The sequence below is a fragment of the Syngnathus typhle genome, linkage group LG13 (genome assembly GCF_033458585.1).
Source record: "Syngnathus typhle isolate RoL2023-S1 ecotype Sweden linkage group LG13, RoL_Styp_1.0, whole genome shotgun sequence".
In the NCBI taxonomy this organism is placed as follows: Eukaryota; Metazoa; Chordata; class Actinopteri; order Syngnathiformes; family Syngnathidae; genus Syngnathus; species Syngnathus typhle.
The window spans coordinates 4494543-4518345 of record NC_083750.1 but is presented as its reverse complement, the minus strand read 5'-3'; the positions used below and the strand labels follow the sequence as shown (position 1 = coordinate 4518345).

General features: G+C 41.2%; 2 protein-coding genes across 10 annotated transcripts in view; both read left to right on the top strand.

The window, feature by feature from the left end:
• Positions 1–20030, top strand: part of pde4ca (phosphodiesterase 4C, cAMP-specific a) — a 34642-nt gene extending 14612 nt beyond the window's left edge. For 4 of the 9 annotated variants that reach the window (XM_061295084.1, XM_061295082.1, XM_061295081.1 and 1 more), the window contains 15 exons: positions 10983–11177; positions 11466–11510; positions 12236–12272; positions 12441–12514; positions 12576–12628; positions 12891–13003; positions 15015–15108; positions 15226–15395; positions 15471–15569; positions 15807–15971; positions 16067–16166; positions 16235–16389; positions 16473–16595; positions 16918–17100; positions 17212–20030. In XM_061295084.1, coding sequence (XP_061151068.1) covers positions 10983–11177; positions 11466–11510; positions 12236–12272; positions 12441–12514; positions 12576–12628; positions 12891–13003; positions 15015–15108; positions 15226–15395; positions 15471–15569; positions 15807–15971; positions 16067–16166; positions 16235–16389; positions 16473–16595; positions 16918–17100; positions 17212–17685 — 2080 coding nt within the window. In that variant the 3' untranslated portion in view covers positions 17686–20030. The other 5 variants (XM_061295085.1, XM_061295086.1, XM_061295087.1 and 2 more) reach the window with 4 other exon arrangements.
• A 193-nt stretch (positions 20031–20223) lies between these two features.
• Positions 20224–23637, top strand: LOC133165432 (ras-related protein Rab-3A-like). Its single transcript, XM_061295090.1, has 4 exons — positions 20224–20374; positions 22390–22614; positions 22778–22896; positions 23428–23637. Exons 2-4 carry the CDS (start codon positions 22390–22392, stop codon positions 23603–23605), a joined length of 522 nt encoding a protein of 173 aa, XP_061151074.1. The 5' UTR covers positions 20224–20374; the 3' UTR covers positions 23606–23637.
• The last annotated feature ends 166 nt before the right edge of the window (positions 23638–23803 follow it).

Sequence of the window (23803 nt, the reverse complement as noted above, 5' to 3'; positions counted from 1 at the left end):
ACCCATTGCCTCCCTGCGTGTGTGACGATCATTGGGACTTAAAAAAAAAAAAAAAAAAAAAAATTTTAAAAAAAAAAAATTTTTTTTTTTTTTTTTTTTTGTACCCATGTATAATGCGCACCCCGGATTTTAGGACAATAAATTAGTAAAATTTTGCGCACTATACACGGAAAAAAACGGTAGTACCGTTATTTCCAGACCGCAAGACGCACCTGATTAAAAATGGCAACAGCTAAATTTAGCCATATTTCTTCTTTTTTTTTTTTTTTTTACTCATGTTGGCAACTTTGCTTTTCCCAGCCTCCATGTCCATTTGTGTGAAAAGAAAGCTACAGTAGAGGAGGCAGCAGGGACTATCCATTCTTTAAATCTTCCTCCTTTCAATCCCTAAAATAGCAAATATTGCTCTCCTGGCAGCCCGATTCATTAAAACAGATGATTCTTTAAAACCTAATACTAATAAAACTAATAACTGTGGGAACATAGCCCGTCGGTTCTCGGCTCCTCATCTTCCTGGTCTTATGTCCAAATATTTCCTGTTTAAGTTTTCAGCAGGAGCGCACGGAAGGTCGACCAGCTACAATTTCATATTTACTTTACATGTTTCTGGTCTTCAAAAATACATTGCCCCTGGCCATGGTTGACCTTATGTGCTCATGGATGTGAACATATTGTTTTTAATGTGTGTGTGTATGCCTGTCTGCTTTACCTAACATAGTCAAAGCATAATAATGTCCAAAGGGAGATTCCCGTCCTGTGATTGTATCAAGATTCAATGTGTAGGCGAAAGAAAAGCAAGGAGTTAAAATGGCTCAAACATTTGGAGAAGGCTGAACCCATGCTGGCTAAGATCCCGCCCCCTTTCTTAACTCTGACCTCACTCTCAAACGTGTTCCTCTTGTGTGTGATACACATACACACTTGCTGGGTCACATGCCCACACACACATTTGCTCATTGACACACACATACACATTACTCACATGGACATTCTGCAGGGGCACTTGGACAAACAGACCCAAAAAAGACAAAGACATGAGCAGAGGGCTGGTGTGAGTGGCTGAAGTTGGTGGAGGGAGCAGGAAGGACTTGTTTTTGTTTGCTGTACGATTAAAAGGTGCAGTAGCCCAAATGGGAGCGGAGGAAGCGCAGAGTGAAACAGAAGAAGAGCAGGCGAGAGAGTAGTCACATCCGAAGGCAACAGAGGGGGGGTTAGGGGGGGGCGCCGCATTTAGACCTGAAGCTAAGATCCACGTTGGGGATCTGTTAAATGCAGCTCTACTGAGAGGGGGAGACGTCCTTTTGTCCTTAGGACAAAAACAAGACGAAGAATTGAGGTGCTCGGGAAGACAGTCATTCCAATCTCCTCACCTCATCCAAAGAGGGAATCCAACTCATTCACAAGAATACACTTAAGGATGGATTGCATCACCTCATCCAGTCTACCTCTGCCAGCTGACCACTGCTGCTAGAGCCGGCGTCCACCACTCACGCCGTGGGGCATGACAACTCCCGGGAGAGCCGTATGGTCCGACAGAGAGAGGCAGACCAGAAAGCGGGTCGCTGTTTCCAGGGATGAGAGTTGTACCCGAGTTGAGGAGAAGCAAGCTGTCCAGAAGAGGCGGCCGACGACGGGTCAGCGAGAGGGATCATGAGTGTGCCGAGCAGCTGCGGGTTCTGTTTTTCCATGGAGCGGACGGTCACGGTTCGCGGTGGGAACAAATGGGGATCGCCCTGTGCTGTCAACAGGCCCATTGACATCATTCAGAAACGCAGGCGGTAATTAAGAGCCTTCTCATTTCTCTTAAATTCTGTTTTCATGTGTCTGAAACATGTCTCATGTTCCTTGTGTCAAATTTGAAATCTAGCACATCTAAAAGTGATCATTCTCCCCACTTTCTCTAATTTGTAAGCAAATGTTATTTGCACTGGACCTGCACATATTTGCCCTTCGGCATTCACCTAGTCACAGATTTTTGGGCACTTGACCTTTGTTCTTCTCTGAAAGACTGTCTTGCTTTGGTGCCAATTGGTGTGAACCACAAAAAATGAATTTTAGGGAACTTTGTTATGCAGAAGTAGTCTTTTGGCCGTATCTTGTGACATCTGTAGGCAATTAAAAGCCTCTTTAGATGGGCGTCAACTACACATGGATATTCACTTTTCTTTTTGAATGAGTTTGTACGGTATATTCCCTAACTTGAATGCCCTTGCATGTGAGAAAGGAGAGCCACAGTCACTGATGCTTTTTCCGATGGTTATTGAACCGCAAAACACAACTTAGGCAAGACCTGCTGTTGGCCACAGCTCACGTTCAGACACTCACACGTTGTCTTATTGACCTCACACGTCACCCGGTCAAGCCCCGCCACATCCCAACACACAGGCACCTGTACGTTTTATGCTTATAATTTGTCTTCAATTACGTGTTTAAAAATTCTGCTTTTAATAATATTAAATGTGTGTTTTGAGAGTCATAAAAATATATTTTAAAAAAAAACCGTAATATTAGTATCAGCTTTTCGTTGCGGTTACCTAGCTCTGTGATATTTTCAAAAACACTCCTTAGGTCTTATTGGCTCTATTTGGTTGCTATTTGTTTTTAACTGACATAAAGGAAGCAGTGTTTTTAGCCATAAGATTCCAAATTTATCATAAAGATCCCAGAGTAGCACCACCAAGTAATTATTATTTTTTACTACATCTTGCTATGAGCGTTACTTTGCCTGTAAGTTAGCAGGAGAGCATCATGGAACTACATTTAAGTGATTTAAGAGCATGTTAGGAAAAAAAACATACAAAGTGCTCTCATTCTTTTTGTCACCACAGCATGAAAGTCAAGCACGTTACTTTTGCTTAACTGCGCTTCCCCAAGGAGAACATATGGGGAGACGCTGAGAGAAAATCCTGTTTACTACATTATGATATTCCGTGGTGTGTCATGTACAAGGTGCACATGGAATACATGTGTAACATTTGGGAGTATTTTACATTTATCATGTCTGAGTCAGTATCACAAAACGTTCCCAAAATTGTTTCGATTTTCCGTTGAACTTTATATTTATTCCATCACACAGATGTTGTTATGAATCCAATTTGGTCAAGCACGCACGTTTTTCAAAAAAAAAAAAAGATTAATTGCATGCAGACAATGTAGCTTTGCTTAGCTTGATAGCATTTACCAGTGATTCACTTACCAACCTGTCTGTGTACTGGTTAATGTATATTTCTAATTTCTTAAAGGCTTATTGTTTTGTTGGCGTGTGGACAAATTTTAAGACACTCTTTTGGACACTAACTAGAAATTTCACACATGAGGATGTGAACAGCAGAGCCTAAATATTCTCCTTGGTTCATATGTCAAATCGTCTGGAGCTTGTATTGTTGAGCCATGATTTTGACCTTTGCAAGTGCATCCACTGATGGGGGGAACGAGCGAATGCTGATGAGCAAAGGTCTCCGTCTCCATTATTCTCCCGAGGAATTGCATGGAGAAGTGACATGTGAGATAAACAGCCATGTCAAACCCCATGTTTAATTCACTCATTACACAACCAATAGTGATTGATGTCTAAACTGACCTTTTAGACACTGCATCTTTTTCACATAATAAATATGTCTTCTTTTAAAATGCAATACCCACCATTAGGGCCAGATATTCTTTACTTAAAAAAATGCTAAAATTCAGCTGTACAAACTCCGACCTGAACTTAAGAAAACTAAAACAGGGAATATTGCGAGTCACATGTAGCAATACCTGTTCTGATAAATTGACACAGCAAACAAAAGAAAATTATGCAGACTAAATAGTTTCCCTCATTAACTTGAATAATCCTTTCACTAAGGTGTAATTTACAACTCATGGTAAAATCTGTATCAAATAATCACCTTTTAGGTCAAATTTAAAAAGAAAATGTAAAAATATCTGTAAAAGCTGATGTGCTGGAAAAAAGGTCAAATAGTAGACAGATTAGATTTTTGAAATCACCATCAGTACATTTAGGGACGCATGATTCCAAATCCGATTAGAATTTGCTGTTCACCAGTGTCATTTTTTTTCATGATGGATTCTCATCCAGAAGCATACAGTGCCATTTTAAATGAATTGATTGATCCAGTTCCCATCAACAGTATCTGATATGGGCCAAGTTTCAAACAAAGTAGCGATGAAATGGCGCATCAAGACAGCCGGGAGCCGGATGGAAAAACCCCGGAGACTTTAGGAGGCATTCGGACTGAACCACACTGACAACAAACAATGTTGGAGGGAGCCAGTGTGATTTATGCAAGCAGAAAGTGAATATGAACTAAGGGCTCTGAAAAGATGGCAGATCTGGCACATCGCATGTGAATGAGGTAACCGAGGTTACGCGCTCTGAGTGTGTTTCACTGAAATTCAATCCTCCTCTGTCAGGTCGTCAGAGAATCCGGACAAAGAGGAGAAAGATAAATTGTTGTCTAAGATGTCCGATGCCAAAGTGCTTAAAGGCGTCATTTACTTGCACGAACGCGTATCTACGAGGAAGAAATTGGGAAAAATGGCTGGCTCCGCTTTCCAGGTCCATGTGGCCAGGATGGCTCCATCAGGCGTTCCGCACCACATGAGTCTTTTTGTTTGTAGCAACGATGAAGTCATCGCATGCCTTCAGCTGACCATGGCATCAAAGCCAAAGTACATTTTGTCATCATAAATATGTCTTTGGATGTTAGTTTCTTGAATTATCGGTGCCTAATGGGAGATACCCCAACAGGGAGCATGTCGGGTCGCCCATATATCTGCCTCATAGATAGGGCGGGACACATGACTCATCCCAATGTTTTTGTCTTGTCTTTGCACTGATCAAACAATTTGCTCTTGCAAATAAACACTGAGTAGACTTTAATGGTCATACAATATGTTATGAACATTGCATACTGAATTTTCCTCACCACATTGTGATCAGACAACTACGCAATATTAGAAATGTGAGCTTTTTAAAAAAAAAAAAAAAAACATCACAGTTGTATGGATATTTTAAGATTACTATACACTCAAAAATGTATATCAGGGGTGTCAAACTCATTTTTTTTCGCGGGCCGCATTGTAGTCATAGCTTCTTTCGGGTCATTATGACTGTCAACCCAAATAAATGTATGAGCACCTTATATTATATACAGTAAAAGCTACGAAACAAACTCACAAATAACTAGTTTTCAAATCAGACGAGTAAAAACTGATCAAATATTTTAAAAAAAACAAGATATCATTAAAAGTGAAGACAATTTGCAATTCTAGTAATGACACACGAATTTGATGCACAATTTGTCTTCGCAGGCCACATAAAATGATGTGGCGGGCCGTATCTGGCCCCCAGGCCTTGAGTTTGACACCTGTAATGAAGATGATGATGTCATCTCATCTTAACACATTTATTTATTCGGTGTAAAATCCAAATCTGTTTAGTTGACGCAAAACCGTTATTTTTGTCTCTAGACGTTGCTGGCATTGATAAATGAGCAAAGATTATTAGTGTAATTTCTCACACCACAATATGTCAGCTTTACTGAGAAATTTTTGAACTTTTCTCAACCTCATCTCATTTGTCCTGGTCTCACTTCCTTTCCTTACGTCTCACCTCCAAACCTTCCAAGTCTTCTCTTCTCACTTGTCTCATTTTGTTCTCTGTGGTGCCAGACCATTCCACAGGACAGCAGTCTGCCTGTGCGTATTGGACGTCGAGGGTGATGACTCAGAAAAGACGTTTTTGAGCCATGATGATGTCATTTGGAACAGATTCGCTCGCAGAAACCAACCACCTGCATTTGGCACAATTGTATCTTTTTTAACATCTTTCAACAATCACCTTAATCTGTATCCCCACCATTTAACATATTCTGTGGACATTGCCCATCTACATTTAAATTTTGTGGAAACTAGTGGGTCATTTTTCGTGGGATTCTGTCTGCTCTACAAAAAGCAAAACGGCAATGATCGGCCTCGGAAATACTATTTGAGTACTGGAATTTTACAGCGAGTTCAACATACCTTTTGCCAAGATAAAAAGCATGAACTTCTTTTGTAAAAAAAATAATCAGATCGAAGATCTAACCTGCATATGGACTGGATAATATTCCACCCTCTAAATCCTTCAGCATGCTTATATAGTAAAGTGTATCAGAGGTCACGGCACGCTCCATGTGCAGGAGGGCAGGCGTCATAGCAGCATGGTGTTGTTTTCCCAAGGAAAGATCTGAGGCTGGCCTCTGACGTTGATTACAGCCGTCCGCATACAATAATAGTTGTCCATACACACACACACACCCGAGTGATTTGACGTGGTTTGGGGCGCCACTTTAATCACAGTGCACCGATCACACACACGCAAACACGCTTGCGGCATTTACAGATCAGCTGCTCATTTTATGTGTGTGCGTCACAATTTGATTACCTGTTGGCAAAACATTTTGAATTTTGAACTGAAGCTATTTGTTGACTTTTGTTTCTTTTTCGATCATATGACTTTCCTCAAATTGGTAAATTTCTTGAACACATATTAAAAAAGTTCAATGCATTCTTTTTACGGCGGGGTACGTTTCAGACCCACTTCAAAATATGTAATATAGAAAGACTAAATAAGACATTTTAAATCATTTAATTTACCCCGCTACATGTTTATAAAAACATTTAACAAAGCAAAACATGGCTAAACATATTAAAAGACAATTTTCTGTTTTCACTCTTGCTTTTTTTTTTCCTAATAGAAGCCTGCAGGTTTCTTTTTTAACCTAGTCGACACCCTCTTTCTGAACAAAGAATATCCAGTCGCAGTTGCATAAGGTGTGACTGTGCGCAGCGGTCATTTAAACATGAGTAGGTTGCTACCCTGCCTCTGATTTTGTAGCAGGGTGAAACCTCCCTTTTGGTTTCTGTTCTGTTTTATTTAACAAGGCGGATTAGTCAGTAAGGGAGAAAAGGGCAGATGAACACAAAGCCCCTTTGCTAAATGTTCTTTCGCAATCTGTTTGGCTGAATAATTATTGTTAGAATAAGCAATGCGTTAGCCACACCACAACTATAACAGACATGCAGTCAGAAAAAGACCAATGGGGCTTACCTGATTCAAAATCTTAATTGTCAATGGAAAAGTGTGTTGTTTTATACTATTTAAAAAAGAAAAATCTAAATAATAATTTAAAATATTCAATTAGAGTACTTGAGCAAACTCACACAGTCACGATGGGAAAACATACGAACTTTACACACGAAGGCGAGAGCTGAGATTCAAACACCGAACCTTAGACCTTGGCCAGACGGGCTAACGGCCACTAACCGCTTGAACTACATAAATCAGAATCAAAAAATACTTTTACATTTCAGTCAAGAAGCCGTTTGATGTATTCAAGTGTCAAGTTCTTCCACACAGTGAACAATTGTCAGAGCTGGGTGTCAGGAGCAAAAGGCCCCGGAAAAATGAATGAAGGTTCAAATGACAGCTCGCCCCGCTTAAGCGACCTATCCCCTCACCCTCTCGCTTGGTCTCTCTTGTACTTTTAGCTCCCCCCCAGATGGGACTGGCATTGACGTGACAGGCGGTGACGCAGGCGGGGTGTCCAATATCAGGGCCGCTGACAGGGTGCCATCAATCTCATTTTTTTTACCAGTCAGCCTTTTATGTAACAAAATGGCCACAAAGTTGGTATTAGGTGCACACTAAAAAAGTTAGTTTGTGAGGCTACTATTATGAAGATGAATAAATTAGAACACCTACGTACGCAAATGGAACAGACCTTCTCTCGAAACAACAGATGATGATTCGTCAACTCTCCCCGAACTTTCATAGGTTTTCTTCAGCTAGTCTAGCTCCCTCCCATATTCCCAAAACATGCGTGGTCGCTTCACTGAAGCCTCTAAATCTTTCGTAGAAACACCCTTTTTTTTTCTTTTTTCTTTTTTAAATACACTTTTTTCATTACATTGTATACTTTATGACCTTTCTCTGCCTAGTATTTACATCTCAGTCCGATGTGACCTCTCTTGCAGTGTCCCATATGCCCAGTAGGGGGACCCTATCCTCATTGACAACTTTCAAGGCTACAGCAGCTACTTAAACTGAGAATCACTTCACAGAAAATACAACAAGCCTCACACCCAACAGGGTTATTTTTGAAGTACTTAAACATAGTTCTTTGCGTTTTTAGCACTGAGCCTGAGAAAGTGAAGGAAAGGAGAGAAGAAGTGGGTGGGTGAGACCAGTGGGCGTTTGGAAAACATAAAAACAATGGAGTCACATTTGGGACACATTGTATCTATGGGAACTGCTTGTTCAGAAAACATAATGAATGTGCACTGATGTTTTGACCTTTTAGACACATGAAATCACCCAGTTAATGTATTTGTTGTGTGTAAGTTTAAGCATGGTTTAGATGTCCACTCAGTCGTGTTACTATCTTGACAAAATGTGTAACTGTTTATTAATGTGACTCCTTCTATTGGATCTCACTGTGGTACTCCGCTTAACACATTTTCCCCTCATTTTGCCATAATCAATGGCCTAAAAACAAAGTGAAACAACATTCAGTTTTCATCGTTTTGAAATCATCCTACCATACTGGCCCCTTATAGAAACGTTCTGAGTTTTGTGTTTAGTCCAATGTTGTGCCAAGCCATGCTCAACTCAAATAAGCACGAGCAAAATAACTGGAAGCGAGGCAGTGAGGAAAAGTCGTGGGCGATGTTTTCATCTGCGGGCTAATTTTATCTCAGCTTGGGTTTCAAATAGAAACCCCATCATAAATATGCATGAATGGGTCGGGGGGGGGGCACTGTGGTGCAGCAGGAGAGCAGAGCAGATAGAGGAAAGGAGGGGGGGGTACTCTGTGTACTCTACCTGAAATTCTATTTTTAGCTCTAACGATTCCGCTCTCGGTCTATTCCCCCATGTGAGGAGATGCTAAATTTAGCTGCTTGGAGACAGAAGCGTGATGAGAGGACAAAAATAGAAGCAAGTTTATGGTCAGCACGCAGGAACAGCGAGGGGTGTCGCATCATTTGTAAGGACAGAATGCGACAGATGGAGAAAAATAGGAAAGATGGAGAGTGGCGAGTCAGAGATAATGCCTACAGATCATTATGACTTTTGAGTTGAATTCCTACCATGACCAAGCTAAAGTCAATTTACTGTACTAAATGAATGTAATTTTTAAATATGTGTGTGGGTTAGGGGGGATTTGGGTCAAGCAGGGGACTTTATTTTTTATATATACAATGTATACAAAACATAATGATCATTTAAATAATAAAATTGCAATATTGAGGAAAAAAAATTGTTAAACACAGCACAGTATTGCCTCAAAACGAACTGTGCAATGAAGACAAATAATCTGGTTTTCTAAAATGTAATTACTGTATGTTCTGTAGTATCCGTGTTCTGCTTGTGTGTCCCATGGGCAATGGTCCTGACTATGTAATTAATCCTTCACAAACATTTGGACATTTTGGTGTGAATGCACCTTGAAAACTCAGCAAAATCAACTTTACTTAGTCTTGCTCTCTCCTCTGCCCCCTCCCCACACTGTCCTCCCTCTGACTCCTTTGCTACATATATTGCAGTCAGTGTAGCTGAAGCTCTCACATGAATGGAGCAGCAAAGGCTGTTGTTATGTAATATCCAGTAACACACCAGCGTCTTGTCCTCATGCAGCACCCTCATTGGGTAGCAGAGCCAGAAAGGGAGGATGGGAAGAGAGGAAGATTTTTTTTTTCCATACTGCAGTTGCTACAGCTCTTCATTAAAATGCAATGATAGAAAATGTATCTTTATGGATACCATAGGTTTCTCCTTAAACTACCACAACACACATTTATGGTTGTAGATAACATGCATTTGAAATGTTATGTTTCATCTAGCTTAGACACTCAGAAATAAACATAGGCAGTCATATATAAGTATAAACAAAATGTTCAACCAATCCATAATAACATAATCAAATCAAAACCTGCTAGCTTAATGCTAACCTGTAATGCAAAATGCCATTCTGTAGGTGTCAAACTCAAGGCCCGGGGGCCAAATACGGCCCGCCACATCATTTTATGTGGCCCGCGAAAACAAATTGTGCATCGAATACGTGTGTCATTACTAGAATTGCAGATTGTCTTCACTTTTAATATCTTTTTTTTTATATATTTGACCAGTTTTTACTCGTCTGATTTGAAAACTAGTTATTTGTGACTTTGTTTTGTAGCTTTTACTTTATATAATATGGGGTGCTCATACATTTATTTGGGTTGACAGTCATAATGACCCGAAAGAAGCTATGACTACATTCCTGCTGTAGATGTTACAGTAATTATACGTATACCTTAAAAAAATATATTTTAACACACAGGGAACAACAAAATACAACCAAGATTTGTATATTAACAACAAGATGTTCAACAAAACTTCATTTTTTTATGAATGTTTACTAGCTAAATTTGAAGATGCTAAACACAATAGTGTAGCTGTTCCAAACATAAAAAAACAACTGGTATTTAACCCACATGGAGCAGCAACAGCACATTTGTGATTGTTTGGTCAAGAATTGCGTTGCCCTTCAAAGTGGATCAATGTGGATCAATATAAGCAACGTGCCCAGCCTGTGAAGAAAGGCCTCGTCGTGTGCGATCAGAAGGAAGTCCCCCTCGCCTGAACACCTGCCTATTTTTAGACTCTCACTCTTGTATGAACTCAGTTTGTGCACGCAGCCCTAATGATCTTCAGATATTTTTATACTTCCCCTTTCTGACAGTAAGTTTCACACCTTCAACTTTGTTGAGTGGACTTTGCGTAGCTGTTGTCTTTTGCTTTATGTTTCACTAATTAGAGTATTCCCCCGTTTTATTGCTGTTCACCTTTTGTGACCCTGCTATCTAGAACTGAGCAAACGTTCTGCGGATGCGGTCGTATTATGAACTTGATGTGAAGTCATGCAACTCATATATTTGTCACTCTCTCTTGTCTATAGTTTTGATGTGGAAAATGGATTGTCAGTGGGGCGTAGTCCCCTGGACGCTCAGACCAGCCCGAGCTCCGGTGGTCTGGTCCTACAGGCCAACTTTCCTCACAGCCAGCGGCGGGAATCTTTTCTCTACCGCTCCGACTCCGACTTTGACCTGTCACCCAAAGGTCCTTTGAAAAATGCCTCCGCTGCCAGCGACTTGTAAGTTCATTTGTTCACTTCATCTGATTACAAGCTAAACATTTATTAAATTTGTTTCCCCAACTCTTTGGATTGTACAGCTAAAATTGCCAACTTTCATTCACGTTGTACCTGAATATCAGAATAAACGTGCTGTGTATCCATTTCGCATTCACAATCAGGAAAAAAAAAAAGGTCCCTTTTTGTCCACGTGGATTGTGCCTCCCACTAAAACAGTGACAGATCAAATCAAAACACTTGAAACAATGGCAAGCCCCCTCTCCACCTCATGGCTGTTTGTTTTTAAAGGGAAGAAAGCTTGAAGCACTGGGAGGTCAACTGGTTGTCATCTCGGTGAGACCAACATGATAATAATCCAATTAAATCACTGATTTGCGTCCCTCAAACCCTCCTAGTGTCTTCCCTGTTAGCTTCATGGCCGACCCACTCCCACTTTCCTCCCACCAAAAGTGACTGAAACATTAACTGAATAAAATTGAATTCACCTTCGATCCCTTTGGTTCCCTTAAACACCATGTTTTTTTGTTTTTTTTTTATATGCGTGCATGGCATTTTTTTGTTTATGAAAAAAGAACCACATTTTGTTTCTCTTATTAGTATTCCATCCTCGTGTTGCATCCACCCTGTTTTGTTCCCTCACTAAACTTTAGCAGTGCATGTACATTGTTCTTGATACTACAGGGTGTCACAAAAATATTCCCACCATTGCTCACTAATGTTTTTCAATGAGATTAAATGACTTTATTTTGCTTACTGATATTTTTGCTTACTGTTATTTTTTTATTTATTTTTACATACTGATAATTTGGACTAATTATGAACAGATTTTTACCCTTACCAGACACTACATTAGGTACACGTGTAAAAAAAAAAAAAAGATTAAATATTGCGGTAACTGTTTACGACCGCATTCCATCACACTTTCCAACCTTGATTAGTTGTGAGTTATATACTGTTCATTATCAAACAGTATATATAGAATAAATGTCGCTTCTTTTACAAAACACTGTTATGTTTTGTATTCATCCATTTCCTGTTTGTATTTTCCTCTCATGCAGACACACAGAAGACATGATTGTCACACCGTTTGCACAGGTAAGTCCACTCCATCCTTATGATTAAAGACATTTAAGACAAGAGACAAAATGCATAATGGGCTCTGAGTACACAGGAAAATTAAAATTATAGATTAGTGCTCCTTGAATAAAGTGAAAAACAAATGTTGAGATAGTTTAACGATTATTTTTTCCGTTCATTTTGCAGGTCCTCGCCAGCCTGAGGACAGTCCGGAGCAATTTTGCTGTTATAACTGGCCAGCAAGATCGGCCAGCCAGCAAGTAGGTGATGTCATCATACAATCTCATTGTCATGAAATAAATGGATGATCTGTGTCTGCAGGACTCGATCTTCTGGCAGCAACCCGCCATCCATGTGCAACACCAGTCTGGCAGGTCAGTGCTTGTATTCAATTGGTTACTGACAGTATCGAGTTGCATCCTTGTTTGAAACACAAGACAGAGATGGCCGCATTAAAGTTGATGCTCATGCATAACCATTTTTTTTTCAGAATGACTGCCTATGTACACAATATGATGGTATTTCATTAATACAGTAATCCCACACTGTTGTGACAAACAGGCCTTCATAGTATATGGAATCTTTTGGGGATTTGACTCTATCCCATAATAACCCTGCTATGTTGTCCTGGAACAGAGGAGCCTCACCAGCAGCTCGCCATCGAAACTCTGGATGAGCTGGACTGGTGTCTGGAACAACTGGAGACCCTGAAAACCCGACACTCTGTCAGCGAAATGGCCTCTAACAAGGTAATTGTACGAGCGACACATGTCGTCATTTGGAGTGGAGTCATTTCCAGTATTGGAATGGCTGGCAAGGCCCATTCATTTGTTTTCGCCACCCACTTTTCAAGTGAGCAAAAGTATTGGAACACGTTCATGATGGGTATTGCCTTTTAGATTAATGGCTTCAACATTAGATGCTGGTTGTTTTGGGCTTTGGGAAGCATTGTTGTGGCATCAGAAACTGAGCACTCCCCTTATGGCAATAAATTGTCAAACTGTTTTCAATGTTTTGCCTTTACATATTTCTATGTAACGGCAAAATTCCCGTGATTCAGACTCCAGGAAAGTCATGTGATGTTCACTGTTGCCTAAACGCAACCATAAGAGCATCCATCCGTGTCCTATGAAAATAGACTCATTGAGAAGTGGTTTCCGCCATGAATGAGCGTGAGGGTTTTTCGTGCGTGTCAACCGAGGCAAGACACACCCTTCCCCCCACTCGTGCAGAAAAATGTGAATGAGGATGAAACGGCATCCCCATCCATCCTTTCCCCAACCCCCTTGCATCCCTCTCCTCCACTCCCCCCACCTCTCCATCCACATCTTCTTTTTTCCACGCCAAAGCCCAACGTTCGCGTGATTCCATGGTTAGACCGCCCACTCAGCATACATGTGCTTCATAGTATCACGCACAGGGATGCACGGAAACATTATCCATTGTCGCATACTTATATTGTCTGCCCGGATACATAAGGCAGCCTGGGTTTCTCTCTTGGTCAATGAACAGCATCAGTCAATGGAGGAGATGATAACATCAAGATCAAGGGTGGGAACGTGGTCGGCTAAATGAGAGTTGTTTCTGCATCACTGACAACTTTGTCAAACAATTTCAATATAGAAAATGAATGTGGATACATTGCAAGTGACCCCTAAAATTGTACTTTGGAGATCTCAATTCATGTGAGGATTGCCCCCCCCCCCCCTTGTGTGCTGTGAAATTTTTCAAATGTAAGTTTGGAAATGTAGTTTTAAAAAATAACAAATATTTAATTATGTTTTATATATATCCACCCTTTCCTGTAGATGATGCTCATGATGGTCACTGTCCTGACATTATTCTGGTACATGATGTACTAATTTTATTTTTGGCTTCATGAATGAACCTGCCCCCCCCTGTCCCTTTCCCGTACTCCTCCCTTTCAACAATTTTCTTCATATCATCTTCAAACTTGGTGCACATGGTGCATCTCACAACCTCCAGCTCCGACACGCTCAGCCCCTCCCAGTTTGTGTAGCTTTCGACCAATGAGAGCCTGCGGCTCTCCCGACCTCTACTGCAGCACTCGCCGTATTGGCTGCTATTCTCAGATATTTTTTGGAGGGAGGCGTGGATGAGAGTAACTCGTTCTCCGACTGTTTACACACACAGCAAGCAGTAACAGAGTGAATGAGGGAGAGTCGGGAAGGAAGATCTATTCTCATAGATCCCATCTCTTGGACCTCCGCTTGTATTGATCTAGGCATTCCCAGGGTTTGCCACCGGTGGATTTCCCGCTTGCAGTAGCTTCTGCTCAGAGAAGCAGTGAAAAAGGACGGGGCAGTGGCAGACGATGACCACAAAACTAGGATCGCTCACGTTTTAATTTTTGCTTCCATGCTTGATTTTGCGCTGAAATGCCAGAAGTGGATCCTTTCATCTCGGAGTCGTGGATGTTCATTCAGGTAAGAGAGCTTAAATGATGAAGGCGCTTTGAGGATGGTAAGGGGGGGAGGAGTGGGGGGGGGGGGGCTGATTGAGGCTCACATGTTGCTGGCTTTGTGAATAAAGAACTACTGAAGTTGAGGAATGTGAGGGATACTTTTGATTCCACATGTGATTCAATTGAAACAAGCTCGTTATTTCAGTACAGATTTTTAGGGGATTTCTTTTTTTGGGTGGTGTGCTGTGAAATGTGGCAATGGCTAAAATTGGGAGACAACGCGTTACTGTATGCCGTCTTTGAAACAAGCTGACGGTCTGCTTTGCTGTGTCCAGTTCAAGAGGATGTTGAACCGAGAACTCACCCAGCTGTCGGAGACCAGCCGCTCAGGGAACCAAGTCTCTGAGTTCATCTCAAGTACCTTCCTAGGTAATTTACTTGCCATTTGCATTTCATTGCATGTTTGCTCATTCGTCATGGGAGTTAGAATGTTGCAAAATGGCATGCAAAAATGATCCCTTTATTTTGTCTGTGGCCATCTGACAGAGAAGCAACATGACATGGACATCATGGCTCCGCCCACCAAGGAGGAGAAGAAGAAGCGACCCATGTCCCAGATCAGTGGCGTGAAGAAGCCCACTCATAGCCCCAGTCTGGCACCCTCCACCATCCCTCGCTTTGGGGTCAACGCCGCCCAGGAAGGACTTCTGGCCAAGGTACAAAGACAGCTTTAGGGATGCTTTGAGAAGTTTCTATGCATTGTTTTGACAATTGTGTATGCTTGTTTGCAGGAATTGGAGGATATCAATAGATGGGGAATTGACATTTTTAAGGTCTCCGAGCATTCTGGGAATCGTCCACTCACGGTCACTATGTATACCATTTTCCAGGTAACGTGTAACAAACATCTTGGGGGTAGATCTGAATAATTAATCCAATTAAAATTGCAACACGATTTCCAGCTTAATTTTGATCTGGTGGTCAAACTGCCATGTTTTTATCAATTTCTTTTTCACTTTAATGTCTGGTCAAACATGATTTTTTTTATGCCTATATATTTATTTTTTATATATCGTGTCGAGGTTAATTCAGTACTCAAGAAATTCAACTTGGCCCTTTTGTCTCAGGAACGCGACTTGCTCAAGTCTTTCAAGATTCCAGTAGACACTTTCATCACCTTCATGATGACTTTGGAGGATCACTACCACGCAGACGTAGCGTATCACAACAACATCCACGCCGCAGATGTCGTCCAATCCACCCACGTGCTACTTTCCACACCTGCGCTCGAGGTAGATGAGCATTGCCAAGCCTCGAAATCTATTATGGAGAAACGTCACTATTGATGGTTTTGAATCGATTATCTTCTCTTTGTGCGTCGGTGAAGGCTGTGTTCACCGATCTGGAGATCCTCGCCGCTCTCTTTGCCAGCGCCATCCATGATGTGGACCATCCTGGTGTTTCCAATCAGTTTCTCATCAATACAAGTGAGTTTGCCACTCTACATTTGTGTATTAAGCGCCACTTGAAATTCATGAAACTCTATCCCTCTCAGATTCCGAGCTCGCCTTGATGTACAACGACTCATCGGTGTTAGAGAATCACCACCTGGCTGTCGGCTTTAAGCTTCTGCAAGAGGACAACTGTGACATCTTTCAAAACCTCAGCACAAAACAGAGACACTCACTACGCAAATTAGTCATTGACATGGTGAGTTAAGTTCACCCAGTGGAATCTAGATTGTCTTCTTGTGAGAATTCCTGACTGCATTGGTGCGATTGTTGTGATCACAGGTGCTAGCCACTGATATGTCCAAACACATGAACCTGCTGGCAGACCTAAAAACCATGGTGGAGACCAAGAAAGTTACAAGTTTAGGTGTTCTCCTTCTGGACAATTACTCAGACCGCATACAGGTGAGAATGTTTTGTGATTTTTATCTTAAATTTTTATTTTTTTTTCCTGGGCAAAATACTTGTAAATAATACTAACTATTATTATAAAGAAACGTGTTCATGACAAAGATTTTGTTTTTATTATTCTAATACAAAGTCTGAATTCATCCTGTTTCCTGAAATGAGCGTGTTTATTTTCTTGGTATTAAATTCAATCCCAATCCTAAAGTTTGATTGCCTTAAGGATTGTGTGAAGATCCATTTCTCTCCCCTTGGACTCAAAATATTTGCTAACCCCCTGCTTTTATTCAACACATTAATAATGCCAATAAAATCACTGCAGGTTCTTCAGAACATGGTGCACTGTGCAGACCTGAGCAACCCCACCAAGCCACTCGAGTTATACCGGCAGTGGACTGATCGGATCATGGTGGAGTTTTTCACCCAAGGGGACAGGGAGCGAGAAAAGGGCATGGAGATCAGCCCCATGTGTGACAAACACAACGCCTCCATTGAGAAGACGCAGGTAAAGTGTGTCCGCATCGTCAACAGTGACACGGCTGCAATTGACCGATTCACCTGACATGACAGCCATCCAATGGCGAGGAATCCCTTTCATGTAGTGTTTTCATTTCAGGTGGGCTTCATCGATTACATCGTACATCCTCTTTGGGAAACGTGGGCCGACCTCGTTCACCCCGATGCACAAGAGATCCTAGACACCTTGGAGGATAACAGAGAGTGGTACCAGAGCATGATCCCCCGAAGTCCTTCACCCAATCCCGAAGGCCCAGAAGAAAGGGGCATCACTGGAGAAGCTTTGGGGTTACGTGTGGGCATGGCGTCCACCGACAAGTTCCAGTTCGAGCTGACCTTGGAGGAGGAGGAAGGAGAATCTGATACGGGGAGCCTGCCTGATGAAGAGGAAGGTAATAGAGACAATGAAACATCCAGAACTGATTCTGGCAGAGGATTAGATGCCATATCTGCTCACCTACCCCCTAAAACCATCACTGCTGATGCAACAAGGACGTTGTCTGCACAGTCCGATAAAGACATGGCAGCAGAAAGTGGGACAGACACGGGATCAGACATCCGACTCGATACATAGCGCCCATCCCAACTTTTTTTTTTTTGGGGGGGCGGGGGATTTTTCATCTTGATTTCAGTGCCTCATCACGCCGCTTCCCCGAGTCCACACAAACTTCCCCTTGGTTTCCGTAGGCATGGTGACGGCGAGCCTCGGGATGAGGAGCACTTGGGTGCAGCTGTGAGGCCTGCAAGTTGAAGCAGGCGCTTGCACAAATGACTGAAGCAAAACTAAGTCCAGTCATGGACATGAATCCGGGTTTCTGTTCCGACAGTCAGACACACTGTAGATATTCTGCAGAGACTATGTGATAAGAAATAGTAGCCAGATTAGGTTCCACCACTCGCAAATTGTCTTCCTCTTTTTCAAGTTTTTTTTTGTAAAGATGGTGAGAAAGTGCTGAATGGCATGAAAACCAGAAAGATGTGATTAGTGATTCAACTTAAACTTGGCTGAGGATACTTGAAGAGGTTTTGCCTCTCATTTAAGCGTGTTTCTTTTGGTCGTGACAAACTACAGTCTACCTTGCGAGACATTTTGCCAAACTAGCAATTTAACTCTTGTTTGGCCTGCCTTTGAAATATTTGTTTTCTAATGTTCGCTTTTAATTGAGTTCACTGTCAAATCCGTGCAAGAAATAACAGCAAATATGGTCTGTGTACATGACGCCCTCTAGTGTTGAAAAGCAGTCTCCGGTGTTTGCATGGCCTGCATGGGAAGTGCATTCAAAATACTTTCCATTGTTGCCCCCTCCCCTCCAAAAATATCAGACAAGTTTCTGCTTTGTTACTATTCAAACTGTCTTTTGTTTCTATTTGAAGTCACTTGTCTGCATCATTGATAGGACGCCACCCATTTAATTAGCCTTCAAGTTGAGCACTTTCGATTTTTTTTCTTTTTTAATTCCTAACTAGTAGCCCTCATTGTGATTTGAAAGGGCTTTGATTCAAACCACAAGCACATGGAGGGTTTTGACTGAAATGCTACCTGCACGTAGTAAAAGGCGACATTCCGTCAGCCGCTGTTATTGCAACGGTGCATCTTTGTAACTGTAAAATCCAAACAAGTGAGGCTTTTCCCCCCCCTACTGTTAATCAATATTTTGCTCTTCATCACGTAAGTCAATGACAAAACAAGTGCCAGGCAAGCGTGACACAACTCGTACTGTAGTTTCCATTTTGCCACAGGCTACTTTCCACCAGCGCCAAACTGATAAAGTTGGTTGATTGTAGCACCTCGTGTGCCAATCCGACCCGTGTCTCCTCCAATTTTTTTTCAAACTGTAGCTGATGTTGTCTTAAAGCGGTGATGTATTTTTCTATGTGAGAGTGGACTTTTTAAAGGAGAAAAAAAAATAGACGTATTTGCCAATAAAAACCAAAGCACTTTGTATAGTACAATTTACAATTGTGTACCTCCATGATGTGTATAATGTGACTATTTGGTGGGTTGCTGATAGTTGAGTGGAATTCCCGGGCTACACCACTACAGCTGTCAAAGGTTGGACTTTGGGACGGAAGACTTTTTTTTTTTTTTTTTTTTTTTTTTCTGTATTTGATGCACATTTTTGACAACAAGCTATGAACAGTACAAAGACCACTTTAGAATTGTTTCAGCACAAATCACTCCCATGTCATGGTTCTTTTCTCTTGTTTCATCAGCCTTTTTTTTTTTTTTTCCTCACCTGGGATTTTCTTGTCATTTTTCTGGCCGTAATACCGACATGCTGAAGGAAAACATGTGCAATGCTTTCTGTGTCACCCCTAACAGCACCACAAAGACCAACACTACAGGATGCCTTGAAAACTAAGGTCTATCGAACAGCTTTGTAACCAGCACAACATGCAAAAGGGGTCAGTGTGTTTTATCTTGTACATTTTTCTCACATTGCTCCATGTACAGTTTATTTATTATTTCAATATTGGGTATGAGACACAATGGAAAAATAAGACTTTGTTAGTCCAAGGTTGAGTTCTCATTTGTAGTACGATGTTACTCACGGGACCGGTTTCAAATGTTACTCTGTTTGATCGCCATTATTTTGTGTCTGCAAATAACATAAACATGCATCATTACTCATTTCCATGTTTTGTTGGTATGAAAATAGTCAAGTTTTCTGAAACCTTTCCTTTCTATTGTCTTCCTCTGTTGTCATTGCACTCTAACAGTCACGAAGGATCGAAATTGTTCATCCACAGTAAAGATTATGGTCATTTTAGATGAGAATCTCTTCAGCTTGATGATTTATGGATTAGGAATGATTACCACTGCTTTGACAATCTCTCTGTTGTTTAACTGCGGGTTTTTGTGCCCTCCCTCCAGCTAGAACTGTATGCCTTGTCAATTAAAGAAAACCATTTCATTCAGTATGTATTCACTGCTTGTTCCTTTATCTAACGCAATGAATCAAAATTCACAGTACTAATATGAACAATAGGGAATTTAGTTCTATAAATAGGGAAAATAATTTAGCCTGCTAATAAAGTTTACTTTCCATCTGCTGTTTTGCTTACCCATCCTCAACCTTTTAATTCCTGATTTCTGATTGGTGCACGCTCTTGTCAGTCATTCTTATACGTACTTGGCCACACCTACTTGGGCCCGGCCTGTCAATCAAGACGCGCACGCACTACTGCAGGTGCAAAGCTGTGCAGGCTCCGGGGCTAACTAACTACTGCAGCGAAGCCGATAATAAAACAAGCATTTCGAGGTAAATCACGTAACTATATGTTACCCCGTTAACCTGTTTGTATTAAAAGTAGTACTGATAGTTTGTCGAATGCCGGTGTGTCTGTTTAGACGATTTTTGTAGCCGTAAATAAGGGACAGTAACCTTCATTTGACATAGCTAAGGATGCTTTGCTAGTGCCTCCTGTCACTGATAACTAGCAGCAATGAAGCTGTGTCACGTTCATTATATATAACTAATATGGCAAAGTGTTATATATAAATAGTCTCGTTCACATTTTCTTCCGTTGTATGTACCGTTAGAAAGGACACATCTATGGTAATTGGACACGGCGACGTTTTACTAGCCTGCTAACATTTTAAACTCCAATGTAAAAAATCTCTAAAAATGTTCGAAATGTGTTAGGTCAGCTTTGTAGAGGTTTGTATTTTTTCCAACTGCCATTAATTTTGGGCCGTGTGTAAGTGGGATAAGGGGGTCTTGTGAACCATATGGTTGTCCATGTTTGGCTAGCCCAGCCTCCCTAGGAGCTTGCTTGTATCCAGTCAGACAGTTTATCTGATGCTTAGCCTTGCTAAGCCCCGCTACTTCCGTTTTGTCGTCTTGCAATTTGGCCATGATGTGCTAGTGTTGGGATGCATTCAAGGGCACACACTTTACATCATTTTTTTTAAGTTGCATAGTCGTGCAGTGTGGTGCATCTGTATGTCTTTAGCTGTGTAACAGGAGTGTGTGATGTAGTGACAGTGTCCCCGCCCCCTCCTTCCATGTGGGAACCCATCTGTGACTACCGTTTTTTTTTCCATGTATAATGCGCCCCCATGTATAATACGCACCCTAAAAATGGCATGTCGATGCTGGGGAAAAAAGCCTGTACCCATGTATAATAAGCACCCAAATTTTGACTCCTACTTAAGTCCGTAAACGTAAAATTATTTCAGAAAAAAGATCATCTTTGGGAACAAAACCGGATGTTATTCTGCAAGGTCAGTATTACTGCGCATGCAGTAGCAAACTCGATAGAGAAGAAATATGTGAGACTCAACGGGATCACCAATATTTGAGTGATGTTCCAGTTATTTATCACAATTATTTATTATTATTGTTATAATAATATATAATAATTATTTAATTATTATTCACAATTGTCATGGTGATCTTTCTGGTGATTTCTTAACTAGGCTGGATGTATTTTTTTTGTTGGCGTTGATTTCTCCGACTGCCCAGAAAGGCACCACCAAGGCAAAATATTACCTGTAATACGCATTTAGGTAGAGAACTGAAGTCTCGCTCTTTATATAGGTGACGTGTCTTGCGCATCTGTAATGGCGGCCTCCGTATGATATCCGGTTTGCGATGGAGATTAAAAAACAAACAATATTTGACAATAACACACCATCAAGGATTGCACCATCGCATCAAACGATGTGTCGTCAATTATGAATTTTACTGACTAAGTGTGTTGGGCAGGATGGCTGAATGCGATGCGCAATTGACAACAAACAAGAAGAAAGGTGATTGGGGATGCTTTGAGGAGCTATGCCCCACAGTCATTATTAGCAATGTATAGATTCTACTATGGAAGCTCGTCTGAGGACGACCTAAAAAACAAACAAAAAAACAGTTCAGCGCCAAAGCTCAGTCTAATAGAAATGTAGCATGTCGATATTTGTGATTTACTTTTTGTAAATGTACCCATTGGCACCGTTTGTTTGGACCATAATGACTTTTAATCACTGAATGTCAAGAAAAATAAAGCTTCTCGGGCGTTTTAGGTTCCCCCTAAAATTTCACCTGAAAGCCATATCTCCGTGACCTTTTTGTGAACAAGGAGGTGTGATAATCGCAACCTTAAACTGGCCGCTCTTGAGAAGAAATAATTTCTCTTAACTTGCATCAGGGATTAATTTGAATGAGATTGTCTCCCAAAAATTGAATATGATGAACCACCCTTTGTAAATATGAACTTTCTGCTTTCCCAAGCCAACTCCCTCCCGGCTCACTGATCAGTTTTGTTCTGTTTTCCCGCTGGCTAGATGGCGTCTGCAAATGCCACATATGGACAAAAGGAGTCCTCGGACCAGAACTTTGACTACATGTTTAAAATCCTCATCATCGGCAACAGCAGCGTAGGCAAGACGTCCTTCCTCTTCCGCTATGCAGACGACTCGTTCACGCCAGCGTTTGTCAGCACGGTGGGCATCGACTTCAAGGTCAAGACCATCTACAGGAACGACAAGAGGATAAAGCTGCAGATCTGGGTGAGGGGCTTTTTTTAGGGGATTAATCAATTGGATAATGTGCCAAATAGTATATTAAAAAAAACATTTCAATAGCTGCAAATCTTAGCTTAAGGTTTCAGTTTTCAGAATGTTGGAGTTGCATGCCTCCATATTTGATGTTTGAGCACCTATGTTGATGCAGGATACGGCTGGCCAGGAGCGCTACAGGACCATCACTACAGCCTATTACAGAGGTGCCATGGGCTTCATCCTCATGTATGACATCACCAATGAGGAGTCCTTTAATGCCGTGCAAGACTGGTGAGGGGATACATTTGTTATTTTTCACTGTTGTCTTGAAGCACCTCTTTCAGATGTTTACTTTTCTTATCTAAAACTAGGCGCTGCTCGTGACAAGACCGGTAAATGCCTTCGCAACGCTATGCAAAAACTGTACAAAGCTAATCATGGAACCAGTGATTTGAATAGATTGGACTGCTTTTATTTTAACAGTCAGCCAAATAAGTTTAAATATTTGTTTAAAACCTGTCTGCTTGCCTCGGTGAAACGTCACTTACGCTGCATACCGAGGACGCTTTGAAACCAATCCCTCATTTATTTCGGTGTTATGTGCAATATTGCGGCTATTTTCAAACACTTTGAGACTCATTTTCAAAAATGTGGTTTTGTTCTCTCCAAAATGACAATTTTATGCCGTAATATTAAAAAAGGGTAATTGTTGAATGTACAAATGGCTAAAACTGAAGCCATTTTTTAAGATTATTATTTAAAAATCCTGAGCCTTTAATGCATCTGTAATGCACAGTTTAGTAAATGTTTGTGCTTCCACAGGTCCACTCAGATCAAGACCTACTCATGGGACAATGCTCAGGTGCTCCTGGTGGGGAACAAGGTCGATATGGAAGATGAACGGGTGGTGGCCACAGAGAGGGGCCGCCAACTGTCAGAACAGCTTGGTAAGTTGTGGCGGCTATTTTTACTTTTCACAAATGAATTAAGGTCGAATTGAATCATTCATTCTCTATGAAGTCCCGGTTGAAGGTACATTTGATTTTGACGACTTTCTATTAGCCAGGGAATTGGTGACATATTTTAGCATCTTGGAGCATTACAGTCAGCACACACAAAAAAGTTGTTGAATTCATAAATATGGAACTGCCTTGAGCGGATCTTTTCTTCGTAAATTGAGTCTGAAGAGTTTTTTAAT

Bases quoted from the DNA above. Each gene is read 5' to 3' on its own strand.
- LOC133165432 (XM_061295090.1), top strand. From the start codon at position 22,390: ATGGCGTCTGCAAATGCCACATATGGACAAAAGGAGTCCTCGGACCAG. The intron at 22,615-22,777 runs GTGAGGGGCTTT...ATGTTGATGCAG, and splicing joins GGATAAAGCTGCAGATCTGG to GATACGGCTGGCCAGGAGCG. The intron at 22,897-23,427 runs GTGAGGGGATAC...GTGCTTCCACAG, and splicing joins TTTAATGCCGTGCAAGACTG to GTCCACTCAGATCAAGACCT.